At 38.3% G+C, this 19,140-nt stretch overlaps 1 protein-coding gene and 1 long non-coding RNA gene across 7 annotated transcripts in view; one reads left to right on the top strand and one right to left on the bottom strand.

Moving 5' to 3' along the window:
• Positions 1 to 235: 235 nt before the first annotated feature.
• Positions 236 to 12,992, top strand: smad6a (SMAD family member 6a). Of its 3 annotated transcripts, none has more exons than XM_087258682.1 (4): positions 236 to 299; positions 4,351 to 4,407; positions 4,493 to 4,570; positions 11,763 to 12,992. In XM_087258682.1, the coding sequence occupies exons 3-4, from the start codon at positions 4,507 to 4,509 to the stop codon at positions 12,302 to 12,304; spliced, it is 606 nt and encodes a 201-aa protein (XP_087114808.1). In that variant the 5' UTR covers positions 236 to 299; positions 4,351 to 4,407; positions 4,493 to 4,506; the 3' UTR covers positions 12,305 to 12,992.
• Positions 9,154 to 19,140, bottom strand: part of LOC147836032 (uncharacterized) — a 23,306-nt gene continuing 13,319 nt past the window's right edge. For all 4 annotated transcript variants that reach the window (XR_015495867.1, XR_015495869.1, XR_015495868.1 and 1 more), the window contains one exon: positions 9,154 to 9,785. This is a non-coding gene — a long non-coding RNA (uncharacterized LOC147836032). The remainder of the gene's footprint in view (positions 9,786 to 19,140) is intronic.

Raw genomic sequence — 19,140 nt, 5'->3', positions numbered from 1 at the left:
CAACCATAGATGCTAATATTTTAGAAATTATGGGATGTGTTGCACTGAGTGTGTTAACTAGCTACATTAGGAGTTAAGAAATGCAATCCAAAAAATTTTTCTTGGTGGGGAAGTTAAAGGGTTCAATTGATTTGGAAATATTTTCTTCAACTTAATTCAGCTCAACAGATCTCTGCTTGCATTTGTTGTACTTGTGTACTGAACCTACTCTGTTTTGTTTGTGTCTCCAGTTAATTTCATCAGTATTCATGGTATTAGCGCCATCCAGTTTGGGCCTTAAGGAACAGCCTTAAGGGCATGTAAGTGTCCTCCTTTTTGTCTCCCTCTGTCGCGCCTCTTTCCCTAGGGTCCATTAGGAATAAGGGGCTTGTTGACATGCTATTCCTGTTGGGTCTTGCTAGACCCCATCAACAGGACCATGTCTGTCCGGACGGGATGGACTGGAGTTATTTTGGGTGGTGGTTTGGTGCTGGTCTTTCTGTCTCTGCTCCAGACTTCTGCTGATAGATTATCTAAGAGACTTAATGGGAGTAGCGGCAATTATTAGCCTGACGCCAGGCTACAGCAGTTATCATCCGCTCTGATAAGTGAAGGGAGAAAGCCCAAGGATTCTGCCACTGAAGTGGGAGTGTAAGAACACTAAACAGCCAATGCTGGATGTTGACAGTTTGTAACGGTTCACATAACAGTGGCAAGATTTTCACCAGTCTCAGTTTCTTGTTGTGTGCTACATCATTTACAAACGTAGAACTGAGAATTAAGATCATTGCATATTAAGAAATATCATGTGAGTTATAACATTTGGCCAGACTTTTAATTTTGAAGCTGGATTAGTGCAGGATTAGTAATATTTTACAGATTTCTGCAAAAACGTTCCTGATCATTGTGAGTGTTAAAATTTAAAAACATTGCACTGCTTTTTATATTTTATAAGCACTTAATGTGCCATTAATACATGTTTTCTTATGTTTTCATTCAAATAACCGTTAAAATAATTCAGAGTGACAAATGTTATATTAACTTTCTGTTCATCAAATTATCATGAAAAGTATAATAAAGCAGAGTACGGGTTTTCCCTAATCAGAGCCAATATTAATGATTCACCACCAGTAATTGATAATAATATTGCTGCAAATCAGTATTTTAGAAGGACCTAAGGATGACACTGAAGGCTGAAGTGATGATACTATAATTTCAACTTTAAATCACAGGAATAAATTACATCTTGTAAAACATTCATATGAATCAGTTATTTTAAACTGATTTACTTGCAATTTAATCACACATAAATTATAGTTAAGTAGACAGTCATCTAAAAAAAAACCTTTAGCAACAATTGAAAGCCAGTAGTATCATTACAAATAGCTTTACAAAGAAATGTCATTTATGTCTAACAATACATATAATAATTACATATATGTCATCCATATTTGATCTATTTATAAGTTTTAAATTATTCTAACTAATTATCAATTGAAGTACTTAATAATTATTATTTAATAATAACTTAACAGTTATCAATATATTGAAAAGTAATAAATACAATTGTTAATAATAATGTATGAGACATTATTATCATTCTTATAATAAATTATAAGAATGATAATAATGAATACTGGCTTTAAAAAACTAACTATGATAATTATCATTATCATAATGATTATTTTAACAATAATAATGGCGTAAAATTACTTTTTGTCATACTAGTGATAGTGAAATTTGTAATTATGGTAATATGTTTTTACATGCACAATAGGGGTAATCTGAGAAAAAAAAACTGTTGCTGTGTAACAGTGCGTTTGGTGCATAATCACAATCATCGCAGCGGTAACATTTTGGTGTAGTGTCGCTGGCACAGCACGCACACAGAGGTACATGTTGCTCCTTTAAGAGTTCGGAAACTTGATACTGTGTTTGCGCAACAATCAGCGCGGCTCGCAGCCGCCAAAGTGTCTAGACGAGCACATGATGGGAATCAACCAATGGCTCCACTGCTCTCCTCAGGGGCCCCGTGTGTGTGTATCTGAAGAAGAAAGAGAGTGAAACGGCGAAAGAAGCCATCGAAGAATCCTATTAATCTCACCCGAAACACGGAACGAAACCTCAAGACAACATATGTCCGTCTATCCGCCTAGAACGACCACTTTGCCGTCGCAACGTAAGCATTTTCATCCGCCAGGAGCGCGCGGAACGTGAACGGGGATTATAGTGAGCTCCATTCATGTGCTCGGCGTCATTAACCCGCTGCAGAAGGTTTGCTTGAAAACGGGGATCCGTTACGGACGCTATCGAAGATTTTTTTTCTGCATACCGTGCATTTCGAGGAGAGTAAAGTTTCACATGTTTACGGGGCATGTTTACAGACTGGATGCAACGCTCCACGCGTAGTGCACTATCATTATTACATCAAGCCCTTTGCTACAGTGTTGATATATTGTAGCAGCGGAGTCTAATGTTGGGCTTCGCGCAGGCTCTGCTCGGCTGTGCATGTGAGCACAGATCATTGATGTCGGACAGCGAGCGCACGAGCGTTTGGAGTCTCCGCGGTTCTGACCAAACATAGGAAAAACGGATGCAAACTGTTTAAACTGTCGTATGTTCAGGACGAGACGCACGGGTCTGGTTCGGCGACTCTGGAGAAGCCGTTTAGTCACCGCAGGTAAAGAGGGGGGCGATGGAGGTCCGGATGACTGGAGTGACAGCAACCCAGAGAAGATCCCCAGAACGGAATACGCACCGGGAAACAACGCGGGCTCGTGCGGCAGACGCGTAGAGGAGCGCGGGGAACCGGGGGTCCTTATTGAACACGATGGACCTCTCAACGATGGGAGCGAAGGCAGGACGGTGACATGCTGTTTGTTTAAAGACCTCCCCAGAAGCAAAAACAGACTCGCTTGCCGTGTGGAACATAGGAACCACAACAACTATAGCAGTTTGAGTGGCAGGGAACGGAAAACTGGTGCCGTGACCGAGCAAGAACTCAAGAAGTGCACTTATGCCTTTCTCAAAAAGTTGAAAGACAAGTCTCTGGATGTTTTACTGGAAGCTGTTGAGTCTCAAGGCGGGATGCCAAGTGGATGTGTTCTGGTATCGCAGACTGAGGTGCGAATCGGGGGTCATCTAGTGTCTCCACAGTACCTGCTGTGTCGACTTTTCCGCTGGCCAGACCTACGATTATCCTCTCTCCTCAAACCACTCTGTCATTGTCAGAGCTTCAGGGCAGAGGACAGCCAGACCCTCTGCTGCAACCCCCATCATTACAGTCGCCTCTGTGGACCAGTAAAGGATGGTACGCAAACCCTCTGAATGCCTTTTGTGAAGGCTTTAATGATTTTCTTGCATTGCTATGAATTAGAATTGTCAACACATCTAGACAAATATCTGCTTTTGTATACTTATCTTAATCTTCCAGCCTATAGCCTGAAGGCTGGTTTGTGGATGCTTTGAGCACTTTACAAAAGTTTACTCAGATAGTCTTAAAAAAACATTTAAGATCAGCAAACCATCTTAGGCCTGTGTAAATGTTTTCTGTATCATTAAATCAGGCAACACAGTGTGACGTACTTTTTATAATTAAAAAAGTGATTTTTTTTTTACTTGAAGCATGGGTGAATGATAGGGAGGGAAGTTGGACAGTGATACTCCTGTTCAGGAAGTGGAATTCCCAACTAGAATCCCTCTGGGATTCTCAATTTCTCTGTTCCCTCCCTGTTCATAAAGCACTACCCTAACAGTGTGTATATATGGTCGGTTGCATGCTTGGAATGGAATTGTTTAAATAATTGTCTTTCAAGAGGGTCAAGACAGAATTCTCTGAAAAAAAAATGTAACATTCAAGTTTTTGCCACAACAATACACCAAAAAAAGCTGTGGTATGACTTGTGCTGTAGTCCTACATGGGCACACAAAACGTCATTATAATTATCAATTGATTAACAGCGATATCATGTTAATATTAACATAATTCATATTTTTAAAACAAACTCTAAATGTTTTCCTTGAAGTTTCAATCCACTGCTTCAGCAGAAAGTGTTGTGTTTCCACCCTCAGTAATGATGAGACTCAACAGAACAGGTCACTTTTAATTGGATTCCATGCATTCTTGGCACTTGATGACACATCCATTGTCTTTTTGATGGATGCGCTTCTTCACCTGTAATTTCCATACCAGCTGGGAATACTGGTTTGCTGAAACATTCTGATTTGCTTTCAAAACGCTGGGAAAACTCTTCCAAATGTTCATGCAGTTTTAGAACTTTAGGTTTTGACCTTGAATGGTCTGAAATGTCTTTGTTTTTCGAGGGATGCTCAAACGAAGAAAACCTTTAACTCTGTTATCCCTATTTTCAGATACACCACCACCTCCTTATTCTCATCTCTCCCCCTTACCAGAACACAAGCCACTGAGTAAGTAGTTTAAGTTAGTATTTCTTAACCTAATTCAATTATGTTCAGCAGGAGTGAAATGATTGACTTTTTTGCCTCTTTGCAGATTCTTCCCTTCCAATGCTGCCTTACATAGAAACCGAAGCCACTCGATCCGCTGGCGGCCTGTCCCAGGACTATTCAGGTTGGTGTGCAAGTCTCCATCAATTAATACATTTAAAATAGGAACAGTCTAAACAACTGCTCAGATTGTCTGCTTGATCTTGGCATACAAGTATGCTACATTTCAGAAGTTTGTTACTGTCTTTTTAGAATGTTGCAATGGATTTCTGTTTCAAATGAATAAACCTAAGCTTTCTTTTGCAATTTGCTATGTTCAGAGCTACTAATTAGGTTAACTTGTAACATTTATTTGTTATGACTGGTCAGCTAAGCCATGCACTCATACAAACCTCCAAATTAAAGTCTCTGTGCATAATTTACATGTTAACTTAATACTACGTTGTCTAAGCACAGAACTCTATCTTGTTTTCTCAGGTATAATTATGCAGCCATATGGTTTTTAGTTTTCTTTATTTAATTAAATCTGAGTTTGAAGATATTCTTAGTGTTTTGAATACTTTTCCTTCCAAAGTTTCATTAGGATAAATCTTGACTTTCCATTGTGGATATACTATCTAGATGTGCTGTATGCAAATAGCCAAAACTTCTTAGGCCCCGTTTACACTAGTGCGTTTCAGTTTTAAAACGGCGTTTTAGAATGAAAACGATCCGCGTCCACACTCGCGTTTCACCCAGCGTTTCTGAACTGCTCTCTGTCCACACCAAAACGCTGAAAACGCACATCACGTGACCACACACACACTCTCAGGCAAGCGCTGTAGCCAATCTACCCAGATGAGAGCTGTGCTAGTCGGACTTCTCATCAAGCATCTCCCGCTGGATCTAACCTCACTATATTTATTAAACGGAATATTTCTTTCATCTTGTTGTCTTTATTTAACGACATATTCATTGGACATTGGAATCTATTACTTGTTCTCAGGTAACGTGTTTTGGCTAAGCGCAAAGATAAGTTAATGATTAATGTAAGCACGTACATTCTGTATATTGACTGATCGCTTGCCTTTATTTCCTATAATGTATAAACTTATTGTATGTTATACTTTTATAATGGCCATTATCGATTAAAACTGATATTCAGCAAAGAGAGGGTGTGTTTCGTATTTTCACTGAAATTGAAAGGAGGCAGTTGTTGTAGGCTCCGTTTTGTTATAAATATGCACACAGTGAAGATGACGCTCATATATGCAGCACGGCGCCTCAACATTTTTGCTGTCTGTTTAGTTGTTAATATTAAAATGAAAATAGGCAGTTCCTTATATCATGTTTACATTTTATTGTTGAGAAAGTAAAACAACGTAGCCAGGGTGATGTGAATGAAGTTATAAAGTACACTGTTCCCTTTGAAGATTTACCCGTGTCCTCGGTATAGTCTGTTTTCCATATCAAACTGAGAAGAAGAGACTGCAGCCATGATCAAACTTGCGAAGTTTTAACTTACACGGAGAAGATGCAGGACTGAACTATGCGTGTTAGGCTACTTAATATTCAGGAAAAGCCCCAATCAGAGAGGCGAATGTCTGCAGCCCCGCCTCCGTTTTCAAATGTCTCCGTTTTCCATCATCCACACTGAGACGGAGCAGCTGCGTTTCAGAATGAAAACGGCCTCTCCAGCGTTTTCGAAACGCTCCGTTTTCGGCGCTCGAGAACTCCGGCGTAGTGTGGACGGATGGCGTAACCGTAGCAAAACTTATGCGTTTTCAAACTAAAACGCATTAGTGTAAACGGGGCCTTAGACGTCATCCATCAACTTTCAGCACTGAGTCAAAATTAGATTATGGTCAACAATGGGCAGTTTTGTCAGGACGGTGACAGGGGACTCGGGGCCTCCTGAGCTCTTATCTGCTGTGTGCTGATTGCTACAGAGCATATAGAACTCTGAAGACATGAAGCAAGATCCTCTTTTGGTGTGTCGCATACAATCTTTCCTCCATTATTTTCATGTTGTTGCTTCCTGCTGAGTTTTGCAATGCAAGCCCTGGCACAGCCAGCCAGTCGCATTTTAAAATAAGGTTTAAATTACAGGCCTCGCTGTGGCTTCCCCTCTTCCTGACAGAGCGCAGGCCAACACGCAATTTAACTAATGAAATCCTGCCTGTCTCTGCAGAGATTCTTTACAGATGTTGACAAAGAACGACTCTATCAATTGTTGGAAAATGATTTGCCCCCGTTTTTAAGGGACATGCATCTTTTTAGATCTGGTTACATTTCTGGCTGATTTATTGTAATTGTGTTTTGTGTGTTTGTCTGCATATTTTTCTCAGTGTCTCAGTATTGTGACATGGAGAAATCATTTTGCTTTCTCATCCTGACAAAAGCAGTTAGCTTCATCTTAGATAGGGATCAATATGCAGTCAGTTCGGTTACCGCAGATTGATTATCCTGAGGAATGAGCGACAAAAATGACTTGCAAAAGAAAGATACTTCTATAGATATGTTCCACAGTTTAAGTATTTGTTCATGGCAAGGACTGCCATGTATTATATAGAATAAATGGAAAGTGAAAATGAAAATTCTGTCATCATTTACTCGCCCATGTCATTCCAGACCGTCATTATAGTCTCTTTTTTCTTGATAACACAAAGCACTGATATTTTAAGGGAGTTTTTCGGTCTGCAATTAAAGTATATGTTAACCGGGATGAAATCATACACCACTGACTTTCACTGTAGGTTAGAACTGTCTTATTTTGTGTTTTACAAAAGAAAGGAATGAACTGGGTAGATAACTTAAAAAGTATGCTCTTTTACAAATAATAAACCCTTTTCACAAGACTGTTATGAAGCGTTTAAGGGTCATAACACACGCACACTTGTGTGAGGCTTTTCTAATGCTATGTCTATGGGACAGAACAGTAAATTTGACATTATTCTCTCCTCTGTTTGCTGTCGCCAGTCTCACACAATTATTTTCCTTTTTCAGAAAATCTTTATTACATAATCTTGGAGTTTTTATTTTATTATTTGAGCAAATAAGACTGAAAAAAATTGTTGTATTCTCCAATTTACTTTGCTTAAAGTTTTTTAACTATGACGACTTCCGCTACTAAGAAATGTGAAAATGGTCAGTTTGAACAACATTTTAGTCAACATTATCTTGATTCCTACAAAGATTACTTTTGGATTACCTTTCGAGCATGTTTGACCTAACTTTAAATGTACTGAATTTGTGAGATATTTAAAGATAAACAGCATGACAAATAGTACAATTATTTACAGGATGACTTTTAAAAGAAAAAAAATTATGGAGAATCAAATTATGAATCATTTACTGCTTCAATTTATCATATATTAGTAATTATCAATCATTTGCAATTATTGTAATCTATAAAAGTAATCACATTTTAATTGTGATCTATCTCAAAGTGCTACATTCTTTAAAACACATTTCATAATCCAGATTATGTGTAATCAGCAACTTCTCAGAACTTAGTGCAGGTTTTAAAACAACTAAATGGTGATGGAATAATTACAGAATTTTCATTTTTGAAGAAACTATTCTTTTTAGAGTTTTAGCATCAGTGTTAGATGCTCAGAAGGATACAATTGAAGTCAGAATTATTAACCCCACTGAATTATTAGCCCTTCTGTTTATTTTTTCCCCAATTTCTGTTTAAAGGAGAGAGGATTCAACACATTTCTAATCATAATCATTTTAATAACTCATTTCTAATAACTGATTTATTTTATCTTTGCCATGATGACAGTAAATAATAATTGACTAGATATTTTCAGGAATCTTCTATACAGCTTAAAGTGACATTTAAAGGCTCAATTAGGTTAATTAGGTTAACTAGGCAGGTTAGGGTAATTAGGCAAGTTATTGTATAATGATGGTTTGTTCTGTAGACTATCAAAAAATATATATCCTAAAGGGGCTAACCCTTTTGACCTTAAAATGTTTTTTTTATTAATAACTGCTTTCATTCTAGCCAAAATAAAACCAATAAGACTTTCTCCAGAAGAAAAAATATTAACAGACATACTGTGAAAATTTTCTTGCTCTGTTAAACATCATTTGGAAAATATTTAAAAAAGAAAATACATTTCAAAGAGGAGCTAATAATTCTGACTTCAACTGTAGGTGTTGAAGCCGAACATGTAGACTGTGCTACTGTTCTTGAGTCGTGAAAATACGGGAAGTGTTCTGGAGTTCTCTGGCACTACTCGTCGTGGCACTTCCATTATCACCCGTCTCTCTGCTTCTCCACCACACACTGGCTCAGTGAAATGGTCTAATATGTGGAGGGAGATCTAATATTTGGCACAGCGGGGCAGACAAGACTCCATCCTCTCCTCCCCCCCTCTCATTTTGTGGTGTTGGTTTAGGCTAGGCACACAAGCACCAAGAATGCTTTCGCAGACACTAACAACTGTGCATATGAGGAAAAAGTTCCTGAAACACAATAGCGTCGCTTACAGAATTAAACCAGGCAGCAAATTTAGTGATGTGCAAGCCTTAGCGTGAGATTAAACGAGGTCAAATATGAAAACGTCAACACTAATGCGGCAATATGAAAGGCAGATTTAATGTTTGGAGTCTGTCAGGCGACTTTGATTAATCTTGTGCATTATTTCCCCTTTCCTAAATCCCAGAAGAAAGGAATTTATGCAAATCTCCAAGAAAAAATGAAATTCCTCTCGCTGCCTTTTCCATTTTGATTTATTTAGTGCATTGTTTCCACTTTTCTAAATCCGGAAAGAAAACAAATATATGCAAATCTCAAAGAAAACACCATTTCCCTCTTGCTACCCTCCTCATTCTTTTTCTCAAACATCATTTTTGTAAGCACATACCAAGTCAGCGAGCGGAGAATGGGAGATAATGATTGTGTATTTCCGCACCCCTCCTTGAGGCAAAGCTGCTTCATTAACAGTGTGTCCTCTGCTGTCTGTTTGGGCCAGAGAGGGTTGAGACTGAGCAGAATGGGGGCACAGGCCCAGGGCTTTAGATCTTCTCCCTCAATAGAGCCTGTGAAGCAAAATAATGCCATCAGTCTGTGTTTGAGTTAATCAGACTGGATAGGCTGGCGGCTGGGGGGTCAGGGGGTCGCGAGCCTGCACTGAGTGGTCAGAGAGCTGAATGCTGGCCCTCGGAGGGGGAGACGGGGCCCCAGTAGGCCCCGCGCGGGACAGAAGAGAGAGAGGAATGCTGAGGCAGGAGCGGGGGGTGTTGGAGGCAGAGATGACAGATTTGGGCCTGTTAGTGGGGGTCGCTGCTTCTTCAGTTTCCAGTTCGCTCCTGATAGGATTGTAGATTCAGGGAGTGAATGTGCTCTGTGGAACATCAGAGAGAACGAGACGGAGCTGATGTGAGAGTGGTCAAAACATTGACATTACTTGTCATGACAGCGCAGTTACTTTAGTGGAGCGCTAATGCTGAGGAATACTCCGCTGGGACACTTGTGGCTTTCAGAAGCTCAAAGAAGTCTGATATTGTTTTACAATAAAGTAATAATAATTATTTGTTTATTATTTTTTATCAGTAAATAAGTAGCAAACATGTAAACATCCATGATTATTAAACATACATTGCTATCCAGCATTATTAATGTAGTTTACATTATGTTTACATTCCTTTACTGATCGCTGCCAGATAAATAAAATACTTCAGTTAAATGGTTTATTTAATAAGAAAAATTCATGGTAATGAAGAACAGTTTACATAAAAGGAAAACATTGCTACAAATATTACAAATTATTACACAAAATATTCACAAACTTATTATAATTACGATTATTTTATAATATTATTATTTTATTGCTATTATGATTGTTATCATCATTATTTTTGTTGTTTTTTTACTAATCAGCTTCAAATTAATCATAACAAAATTATGATAATTCGTTCATTCATTAATTTTTTTTATTAATCCCTTTATTAGTCAGGGGTCGCCACAGCGGAATGAACCGCCAACTTATACGGCATATGCTTTTACACAGCAGATGCCCTTTCAGCAGCAACCCAACACTGGGAAACACCCATACACTCTTACTTTCACACACATTCACTAGTCAATTTAGCTCAATCATTTCACCTATACTGCATGTCTTTAGACTGTTTGGGAAACCGGAACACCCGGAGAAAACCCACAAGAACATGGGGAGAACATGCAAACTCCACACAGAAATGCCAACTGACCCAGCCGGGGCTCGAACCAGCAACCTTCTTGCTGTGAGGCGATCGTGCTACACACGTCGCTACTGTGATGCCCATAACAATTATTTAATAATATTATTCTTTTATTGTCTTTTATTATTATCTTTTTTTCATTATCTTTTTATTCTTTTATTATCATAATTATTTTTGTTGTTTTTTACTAATCAGCCTGAACATGAGCACCCCTCACCCCCCACTCCCACCCCCCTGCAGCAGGAAAAGTAACAATAAAAATTATTAAAAACACATAAAATAATAATAATAGTTTGAAAAATCATATAAAAGTCAAATTAAATCAATTAATTCCGTTTTAAGAGATGATTTTAAAATACTCAGGGGATTCAGCATTGCGAATATCAGAATTCCAGAGTAAAGAGTTCCACAATTTAGGTGCCAGTGAAGAGAATGCCCGGTCCATAGATTTTAGCCGCGTTGACTGAGCAGTTAAAAGACCAGCATCAGACGAGCATAAGGCGCATCTACAAGTGTATGGGATTAAAAGCTCAGATAAATATTGTGGTGCTAGACCATGCAAGGCCAAAACAATCTTTGCTGTAAATTATTATATTCATTCATTCATTCATTTTCTTTTCGGCTTAGTCCTTTCATTAGGGGTCGCCACAGTGGAATGAACCACCAACTTAACTAGCATACGTTTTACACAGCGGATACCCTTCCAGCCACAACCCAACATTGGTAGACACCCATACACTCTTGCATTTATTTAGCAATTTAGCTTACCCAATTTAGCTTACCCAATTCAACTATAGCGCATGTTTTTTAAGTGTGCGGAAAACCAGAGCACCCTGAGGAAACACACGCTAGCACGGGGAGAACATCCAAACTCCACACTGAAATGCCAACTGGCTTAGCCAGGACTCAAAAACAAGCAACCTTCTTGATTTGAGGCAATCAAGCAACCGTGACGCCCCTAAATTATTATTTTATTAAGAAAATTAAAACAAGAATGATATTTTTTTTACTAAATATACAGAATTTTAAAATAATATTCTGCTTTACAATTTTTATTTATTTTGATTTGTGTTCTCTATTTTAAATTTATGCTTAACATGTCGTTTCCACCTCTCTTTCAGATGCCAGTATGTCTCCCTCCTCGCTGGCGCAGAACCACTGGTGTAATGTGGCTTACTGGGAGCTTCGCACCCGTGTGGGCCGCCTGTACCCAGTTCACGACGCCTCTCTCAGCATCTTCTACGACCTACCTCAGGGTACAGGCCTATGTTTGGGCCTGCTGCCCCTCTCTCCGCGCTCCACTTCCGTCCAGCGCACCCGCGGCAAGATCGGCCACGGCATCCTCCTCAGCAAAGAGCCCGATGGAGTTTGGGCCTACAACCGCAGTCAGCACCCTATATTTGTCAACTCGCCCACTCTGGAGCATCACCCCTACCTGAGTCTGACGGTGAGGAGAGTAATGCCAGGCTACTCCATAAAGGTGTTTGACTATGAGAAGTCGTGCCAAATGCAACCGGCCAGTCATCCGGTACACCCGGAAGGGCCGTACGACCCGAACAGTGTGAGGATCAGTTTTGCCAAGGGTTGGGGACCGTGCTATTCCAGACAGTTCATCACATCGTGTCCATGCTGGCTGGAGATTTTACTCAACAACCACAGATAACCAATCCACCTTTTTCCTACACCACAATGATGCTTTGAGTTAGCTATGGGAGTCACTTCCTTTAAATTAAGTGTTTTTAAAAATAGTTTTTGAGGTGCTGTTATTCTCTTTATGGTTCATCTATCAAATATTTAAGAAAATTTTTTTAAGTAGACCACGACTAATCCCCAAATGACTTCTCACAGCAATATAATGGGTGTATATTGACTATTACTTTACTGTAGTGAATTCTGAGAGACAGTGAACTCAAAGGAGCATTGACAGACATGCTTGTGTTAAAATAATATAAATAAAAGCATAATTTTCTATCAAGTATAAAAAATAAAGCACAAAACCAGACATACCTCTTCCACAGTTTTTACTATGAATATTGGAATATGAATATAATAAAGGAATTTCAAAATTCCTTTGATAATCCCTAAAGCTAGAAGTGCAACCCATAATTTAGAACACAATCATCACGTGTGGAAAAAGGTGGATAAACAACAAACAAACACAAACTCAATACGAACTCTCAGAGACCCGCAGCCACCATCCCAAATGTAATCTATCTAAATTTAATATAAAGTTTTATATAAACGTATTATATGGAATACTTGTAAATACTGAGTCATTTTTACAGCATAATTATTTATGTATGGTGCAATGTCTTCATGGATGGACAGGAAATAAAAAAGAAAAAAAGAAATGCCCTTCGGATTTGTGTCTGCTAAAATGTGCCATTTTTGTGTGCCATGATCTGCCAATTCCATCACACAGTTGATGCGATGCAAGTGAGCAGGGGAAAAACTCTAATTTAATTTCGTCCTATGAAAGTCAGCTTTATCAGGTCAGAGATAACGGTTATGAATTTATCACTGGCTCTTTTGTCTTTGGTGACAGAAATTTGACTTTTGGCTGGCTTTTCCTGAGTAAAACTACACAAATGTTATCGCATATCAAAAATTCCTCCGTGAAATATGAGACAATCTTGTTATGATCTGGAGATCTCTTGTAAATATCCAGTTAGCTCAAGTAAAACATATTTTCCAGTAAAACAGGGCATGTAGTGTTATTCAGAGCATCTGAAAAGGCCCTGCAGAATGAAATGATTTTGTGGGCTTATTAGGTGTGTCAAGATTAGGCATGTCAGAAGTACCGAATTCAATTACCAAGCTGGTACTGAAATGTGAAAAAGTACAATATTAGCAGTTTTTCCTGTTTGCATTTTTTAAGCACCACTAATTGGATTCTTGAACTGCTGACTGGCCATTGTATACATGCACTCAACAGTTGAGTGCTTGTGTATGAGTGTTATTGGCTACAATGATCATCGCTCTTCACTAAAGGCCTTACACACTGTAAAACCCATTAAGTTAAGGTAACTTAAACCATTTGAGGAAACCGATTGCACCAAACCATTTCAGTTCAAAAACTAATCCTAATGAGTACTTTGAAGACAATCCATTTGAGTAAATGAAGCAATTTGAACACAGTAAAACCCAGTAAATGAAGAGAACTCAAACCAACTGAGTACTGTAAAACCCAATAGGTTTTGAGTTAACTACTCTCATTTGATTTGATAAAGTTGACTGTTTTACAGTGCACAAATACACAAACACTGGAGTGTTTAAAATCTTACTCACTCATATCTGTTCATAGACAGATCCTTTGAGAGACGTGGCTTTTAAAAAATGAACAGTGTTAGTGCTCAAGTGTGAAAAGGACATTTTTAAATAAGATTACTGATTGGTTCTTAAATCAGTACTTTTCATATCCCTAGTAGGGGTTGAGCGACTTTAGATTTTTGGAAGTCAATGTTTATGTTATCAGAGTCGACGTGAACTAATCGCTGGTGACATTATCAATAAAACAAGATGCAAATGTTTTGCAACGCCACAATTTTGCGATTTATTTGCAGGAAATATATACACATGCTGCTTGACAGCTCGTAACACATTGCAAAAGCAATGCAACATAAGCAATGACTAACTTTAGTGCAAAACAAATGCATTGTCAACACTTTCATTTTCGTTAATAAAGCAACATTAGCACCCAAGCTAATTTTATTGCTAAATAAATGCAGTCAACACGTTGATCACTGCACAATCTAGTAAAATGAAACAATATTAGTGCAGAAATTATGCATACGTCCTTAGCAAACAGATTCATATGAAGTTATTCATAACATTTATTCATTCATTTTCTTTTCTGTTTTGTCCCTTTATTTATCTGGGGTCGCCACAGCGGAATTAACCGTCAACAAATCTAATATGTTTTACACAGCGGATGCCCTTCCAGCTGCAATCCATCACTAGGAACCATCCATCACGCTCATTCACACACATACACTATGGACAATTTAGCCTACCCAGTTCACCTGTACCACATGTTTTGGATATGTGAGGAAAACCAGAGCACCCGGAGGAAACCCAAGCGAACACAGGGAGAACATGCAAACTCCACACAGAAAAGCCAACTGATCTAGCAGAGGCTTGAACCAGTGATCTTCTTGCTGTGAGGCGATTGTGCTACCCACTGCGCCACCGTGCCGCCCTATTCATAACACCACATGAAAGACAATGGCTATAATGTTAAGCCATATTATACTGTCAGAGACTTGCTCAGACACATATTTTATGAAAGTGCACGCTAGAAAGCTGCTGAAAACTCTGCTTAAGTTGGGTGCTTTTACTGCTATTGGCTCGTCTTAGTTATCAGATGTCTCCTCGATGCACATCACGGGAGATTTTAAAAGATCTCCCCAGTGATTTTTTTAGATTTCTTTTAGAATTTAAAAGAAGATATTCTGAATTATGTTGGAAACCTGCGAGCATTGATATCCATAGTAGTAAAAACTATAAAAGCCAATGGTTACCGGTTTCCAACATTGTTCAAAATATCTTTTTTGTGTGTGTTAAAAAATCAAACTGGTAATGAACAAGTCAAGGGTGAGTAAATGATGACAGATTTTTATCTATCCCTTTTATTCTGTTTAGTTATTCTAACTTGCAGATTAAGCCAATGTTTGTTGACAAATTAAATTTAGAAAATAGGCCAATGTGATGCAACAGGATATACCATTTTTCTTTTTTAGGATGGCTAAATGTGATTGAAATTTAGCAATAGTTGATAATAATTGCCCTTAAAGACTTCTTGCTTTGAAAATAAATTAATATGTTATAGTATTACCTGATATAATAATAACAGTAATATGATTAGACCTAAAAAAAATTTAAATTTGAACCTCACTTTGATTATTGTGGTTGTCTTAAATAATTGTCAGATTGAAAAACCATAATCGAGTGATTTATTGATAATCATGACAGGCCTACATGTTTTAAAGTACAAAGTCGACTTTACTTCAAATAATAGGCCAGATAATATAAAAGCAGGGCAAATTAGTGTATGTAATCCCATAAAGGCAAGGGAGTGTAAAGTTCTGCAAGTGATCTTCTAACAACGCTCAAATTACAAAACACAGATGCAGCAGCTCTTTTATATATATAATGAAAAACAAATCTACCAAAAGAAGTGCAAATTAGTTTGCAAGACGATAAAACAACATCACAGCCACATAAAGGCATGAGACATGCTTTTCTGACCAATCTCTTTAGTTAAATTGTGTTCCTGACACTTCAACTTCACAAGTTTCACAAACTAATTTTGAGAGGAGCACGCAATAGGATTGACTAAAGCTGATCCCTATCACTAATCACGAACATCATCTATCTCTATGCTCAGAGTTCTCACCCGGGACAGCATGCCAAACCTGCTAAAATAGTCAAACATTATCAAAGTGTGAACTCTTGAAGTAAATTTAAAGTTTTTTTGTTGCAATGGCAACCTATGCACAAAAGGTCAAATGTTCAGAAATAGTTCACCCAATAATGAAAAGCCTGACATCATTTGATTGTTTCAAACCAGTTTTATTCAGTCATTCATTTTCTTTTCGGCTTAGTCCCTTTATTAATCTGGGGTCACCACAGCGAAATGAACCGCCAACTTATTAAGCACATGTTTCATGCAGCGGATGCCCTTCCAGCTGCAACCAATCTCTGGGAAACATCCACACACACTCATTTACACTCATACACTACGGACAATTTAGCCTACCCAATTCACCGGTACTATGGATGTTGCATACATTTAAAACTGCAACATTTTATCAGATACAAAAAAAGTACATTAACTACAATAAAACACAAAAGAAGGCATTTAGAAGAAAACTGGATAGCTGTAACTATTGACATCCATAGTATGAAAAAGCACTGCAGTGTTTGGGTGTTCTGTTTGTCTGAGGTAATTAGTCTACCTAAATGTGTATATTGCAAAGAAGCTGATCTCTCAGTTCTTGTCATGTGACTTGCGGTTTTCAAATGGGTGCGCCTGGGAAATGCGCCCAATACGCACACGCGTGCAAAAGACGTGATATGTGAACGGCCCTATAAGCAGCTACGCTTCTTTTCACATTCCGAAGATTGCTTTACTCCGGATGCTGCAGAAAAAATTCAATTTAGCCTGTTTAGGCTGAGTTGGGCCACTGTGTTTTAGGATGCCAGTGTCCTCCTTGGTGATGAGTATTGTCCTAGGTTGCTTTCTAATCAAGTGCTTGAACAAGATGCTGGTTGAGTTAAAAACTGTCAAAAGCTCTTTAGACTGCATTCCACAGCAATATTTTAGTTTTTATGCTCAATGAAGTTAAAGTAAAGTCTGTATTTCCACTTTGTATTTCCAGTCTGTAGCAGCCCCTCTCGACAGCAACCATTTTTGTTCACATTCTCCAAAAATTTAAAAGTGCATGCTTATTAACTGACGTTGCAACAGAAAACGTGATTTAAATGAAACATTTTTTTCTTTTAAAAACTTTATTTGTAATGTAAGAAACGTAATCACATTGGAACATGTAGTTGTGTAATGCGTTACAGTGGAACTGTTCTGTTCTTCACAATTTTTTGTTTTGTGTTCAATAAGGATGAAGCTACATTTCCAGCCACTTGATAATGAGTAAATAGTGAGAAAACTTTTATGTGAACCATCCCTTTAATAGGATAACGGGGCAAATAAATTGGCTCAGTGGTTAGCACTGTCACCTCACTGCAAGAAAGTCTCTGGTTTGAGCCCTGACTGGACCAGTTGGAATTTCTGTGTGAAGTTAGCATGTTCTCTCTGTGTTCATGTGGGTTTCCTCCGGGTGCTTTGGTTTCCCCCACAGTCCAAAGACATGCACTATAGGTGAATTGAATATGCTAAATTGGCCATATACTATGAGAGTGTATGTGTGCATGCGACAGTGTATGGGTGTTTCCCAGTACTGGGTTGAGGCTGGAAGGGCATCTGCTGCGTAAAACATATGCTGGAATACTTGGCGTTTCATTCCTCTGTGGTGACCTCTGAAAAATAAGGGACTAAGCTGAAGGAAAATGAATGAATGTGGTAAATCTTGTTGCAAGATTAATTTTAATACTCCGCTCTCATGAGTTTTGCACAATCCCCCTTGCATCACTCATTCGTTCATTGCATGTCTTTAGTAAATCCTGGTCATCATTTTTTTAAGACTAAAACAGAGTTGGTGCAATGATCTCTCAGTAAAGGTGACCCTAAGAGTCGCAGCTCTCCATTTCTGCAACACATCGGGGTCTGGGGAAGCTTTCTTTCAGTGCTGTTGTTTGTTCTAGAGGGCGAGCGTGTTTAGCGGCTAGCTTACTCAGCAGTCTGCCTGGCCCCACCTCATCCCTTTTAAAACAGGACTCCCAGAAAGCAACATAGACATTATCCGTGCGCCACGCTGCCCTGCCGCCCCGCCGCCCCGCTCCAGACACATTCTTCAGCTCTGTGAATACCATATTATGACTGTGGAGACAGAGGAGAAAACTAGCACCTTCCAACATTTGTATCTGTGCAGGGACACGGAAAAAGACACCATTCTGGAAAAGTCCCCGTGAATGGAGGCGTTCGCATTAAGCTTGTTTGTGTCTTCAAGAGCTCAAGCTGCTTTTCAAGGAGGATTTGAATAGATTAAAGTTTTTCTCTCACTGTTCACTCGAGAGAGAAAAATGCTGGGGTGTTTTAATCCAATGTTCGGTCAAATATGGACAACTCAACAGTTGGGCAGCGTTGGGTGTAGTGTGTAACAAACTGAAAAAGTAATGTAAGGGATTACTTTTCATTTTTGGCCAATTATGAAATGAGTGATTTATAATATACATACTTAAATAATGTAGATACATTCACTAGTTCTGCAGAAATGAATTCAGAGAAGCAGAGGAATAGTATTACATTTTTTGTTATACAAATATATCTTGCAGAATAATTCTATTTTTCAACTAAAAAGACTGGGCGATTTGGCCTAAAATCTTGATTAATTGAACATTTTAACTCAATTACAATTAATGATCGATTCTTTCATTTATTTATATATTTTTTTACCCTCATAGCTCACTGACAAGTTTTATATGCCATCTAAAGGCATCTTTGGCGCAACTCCCAATCATCATTAATGTAGTGCAAAGTAAGGCTCAGGAAAAAGTCCATTGTCCTACTTGACCAGAGATCAGAAAAAAAATCGTCCTGGAAAATTTTGATCGATTATTGTTCTAAATGTCCGATCCTTCCCCTATCTCTGCTTCCATCAACAAAATAAATCAATCAATAAATGAATAAATAATTATAAAGCAAGATACAAAGTTGCCAAACATATTCTCTCAATGATGCATAACGTCTACAATTATGTTAATGTTAAATTAAAGATAATTAGATTGTCGTTGTGGAGAAAGCTAGCCATTTACTCCATTTCGTTTTTTAAAATCTTTTTTTGTAATCGAAATGCATGTGTCATTTTTTCCATTTCCTCAACT

The sequence above is a fragment of the Danio rerio genome, chromosome 7 (genome assembly GCF_052040795.2).
Source record: "Danio rerio strain M-AB ecotype USA chromosome 7, GRCz13ab, whole genome shotgun sequence".
NCBI lineage: Eukaryota > Metazoa > Chordata > Actinopteri > Cypriniformes > Danionidae > Danio > Danio rerio.
Note: the sequence above shows the minus strand (reverse complement) of the source record. Positions and strands in the feature narration are given on the sequence as shown.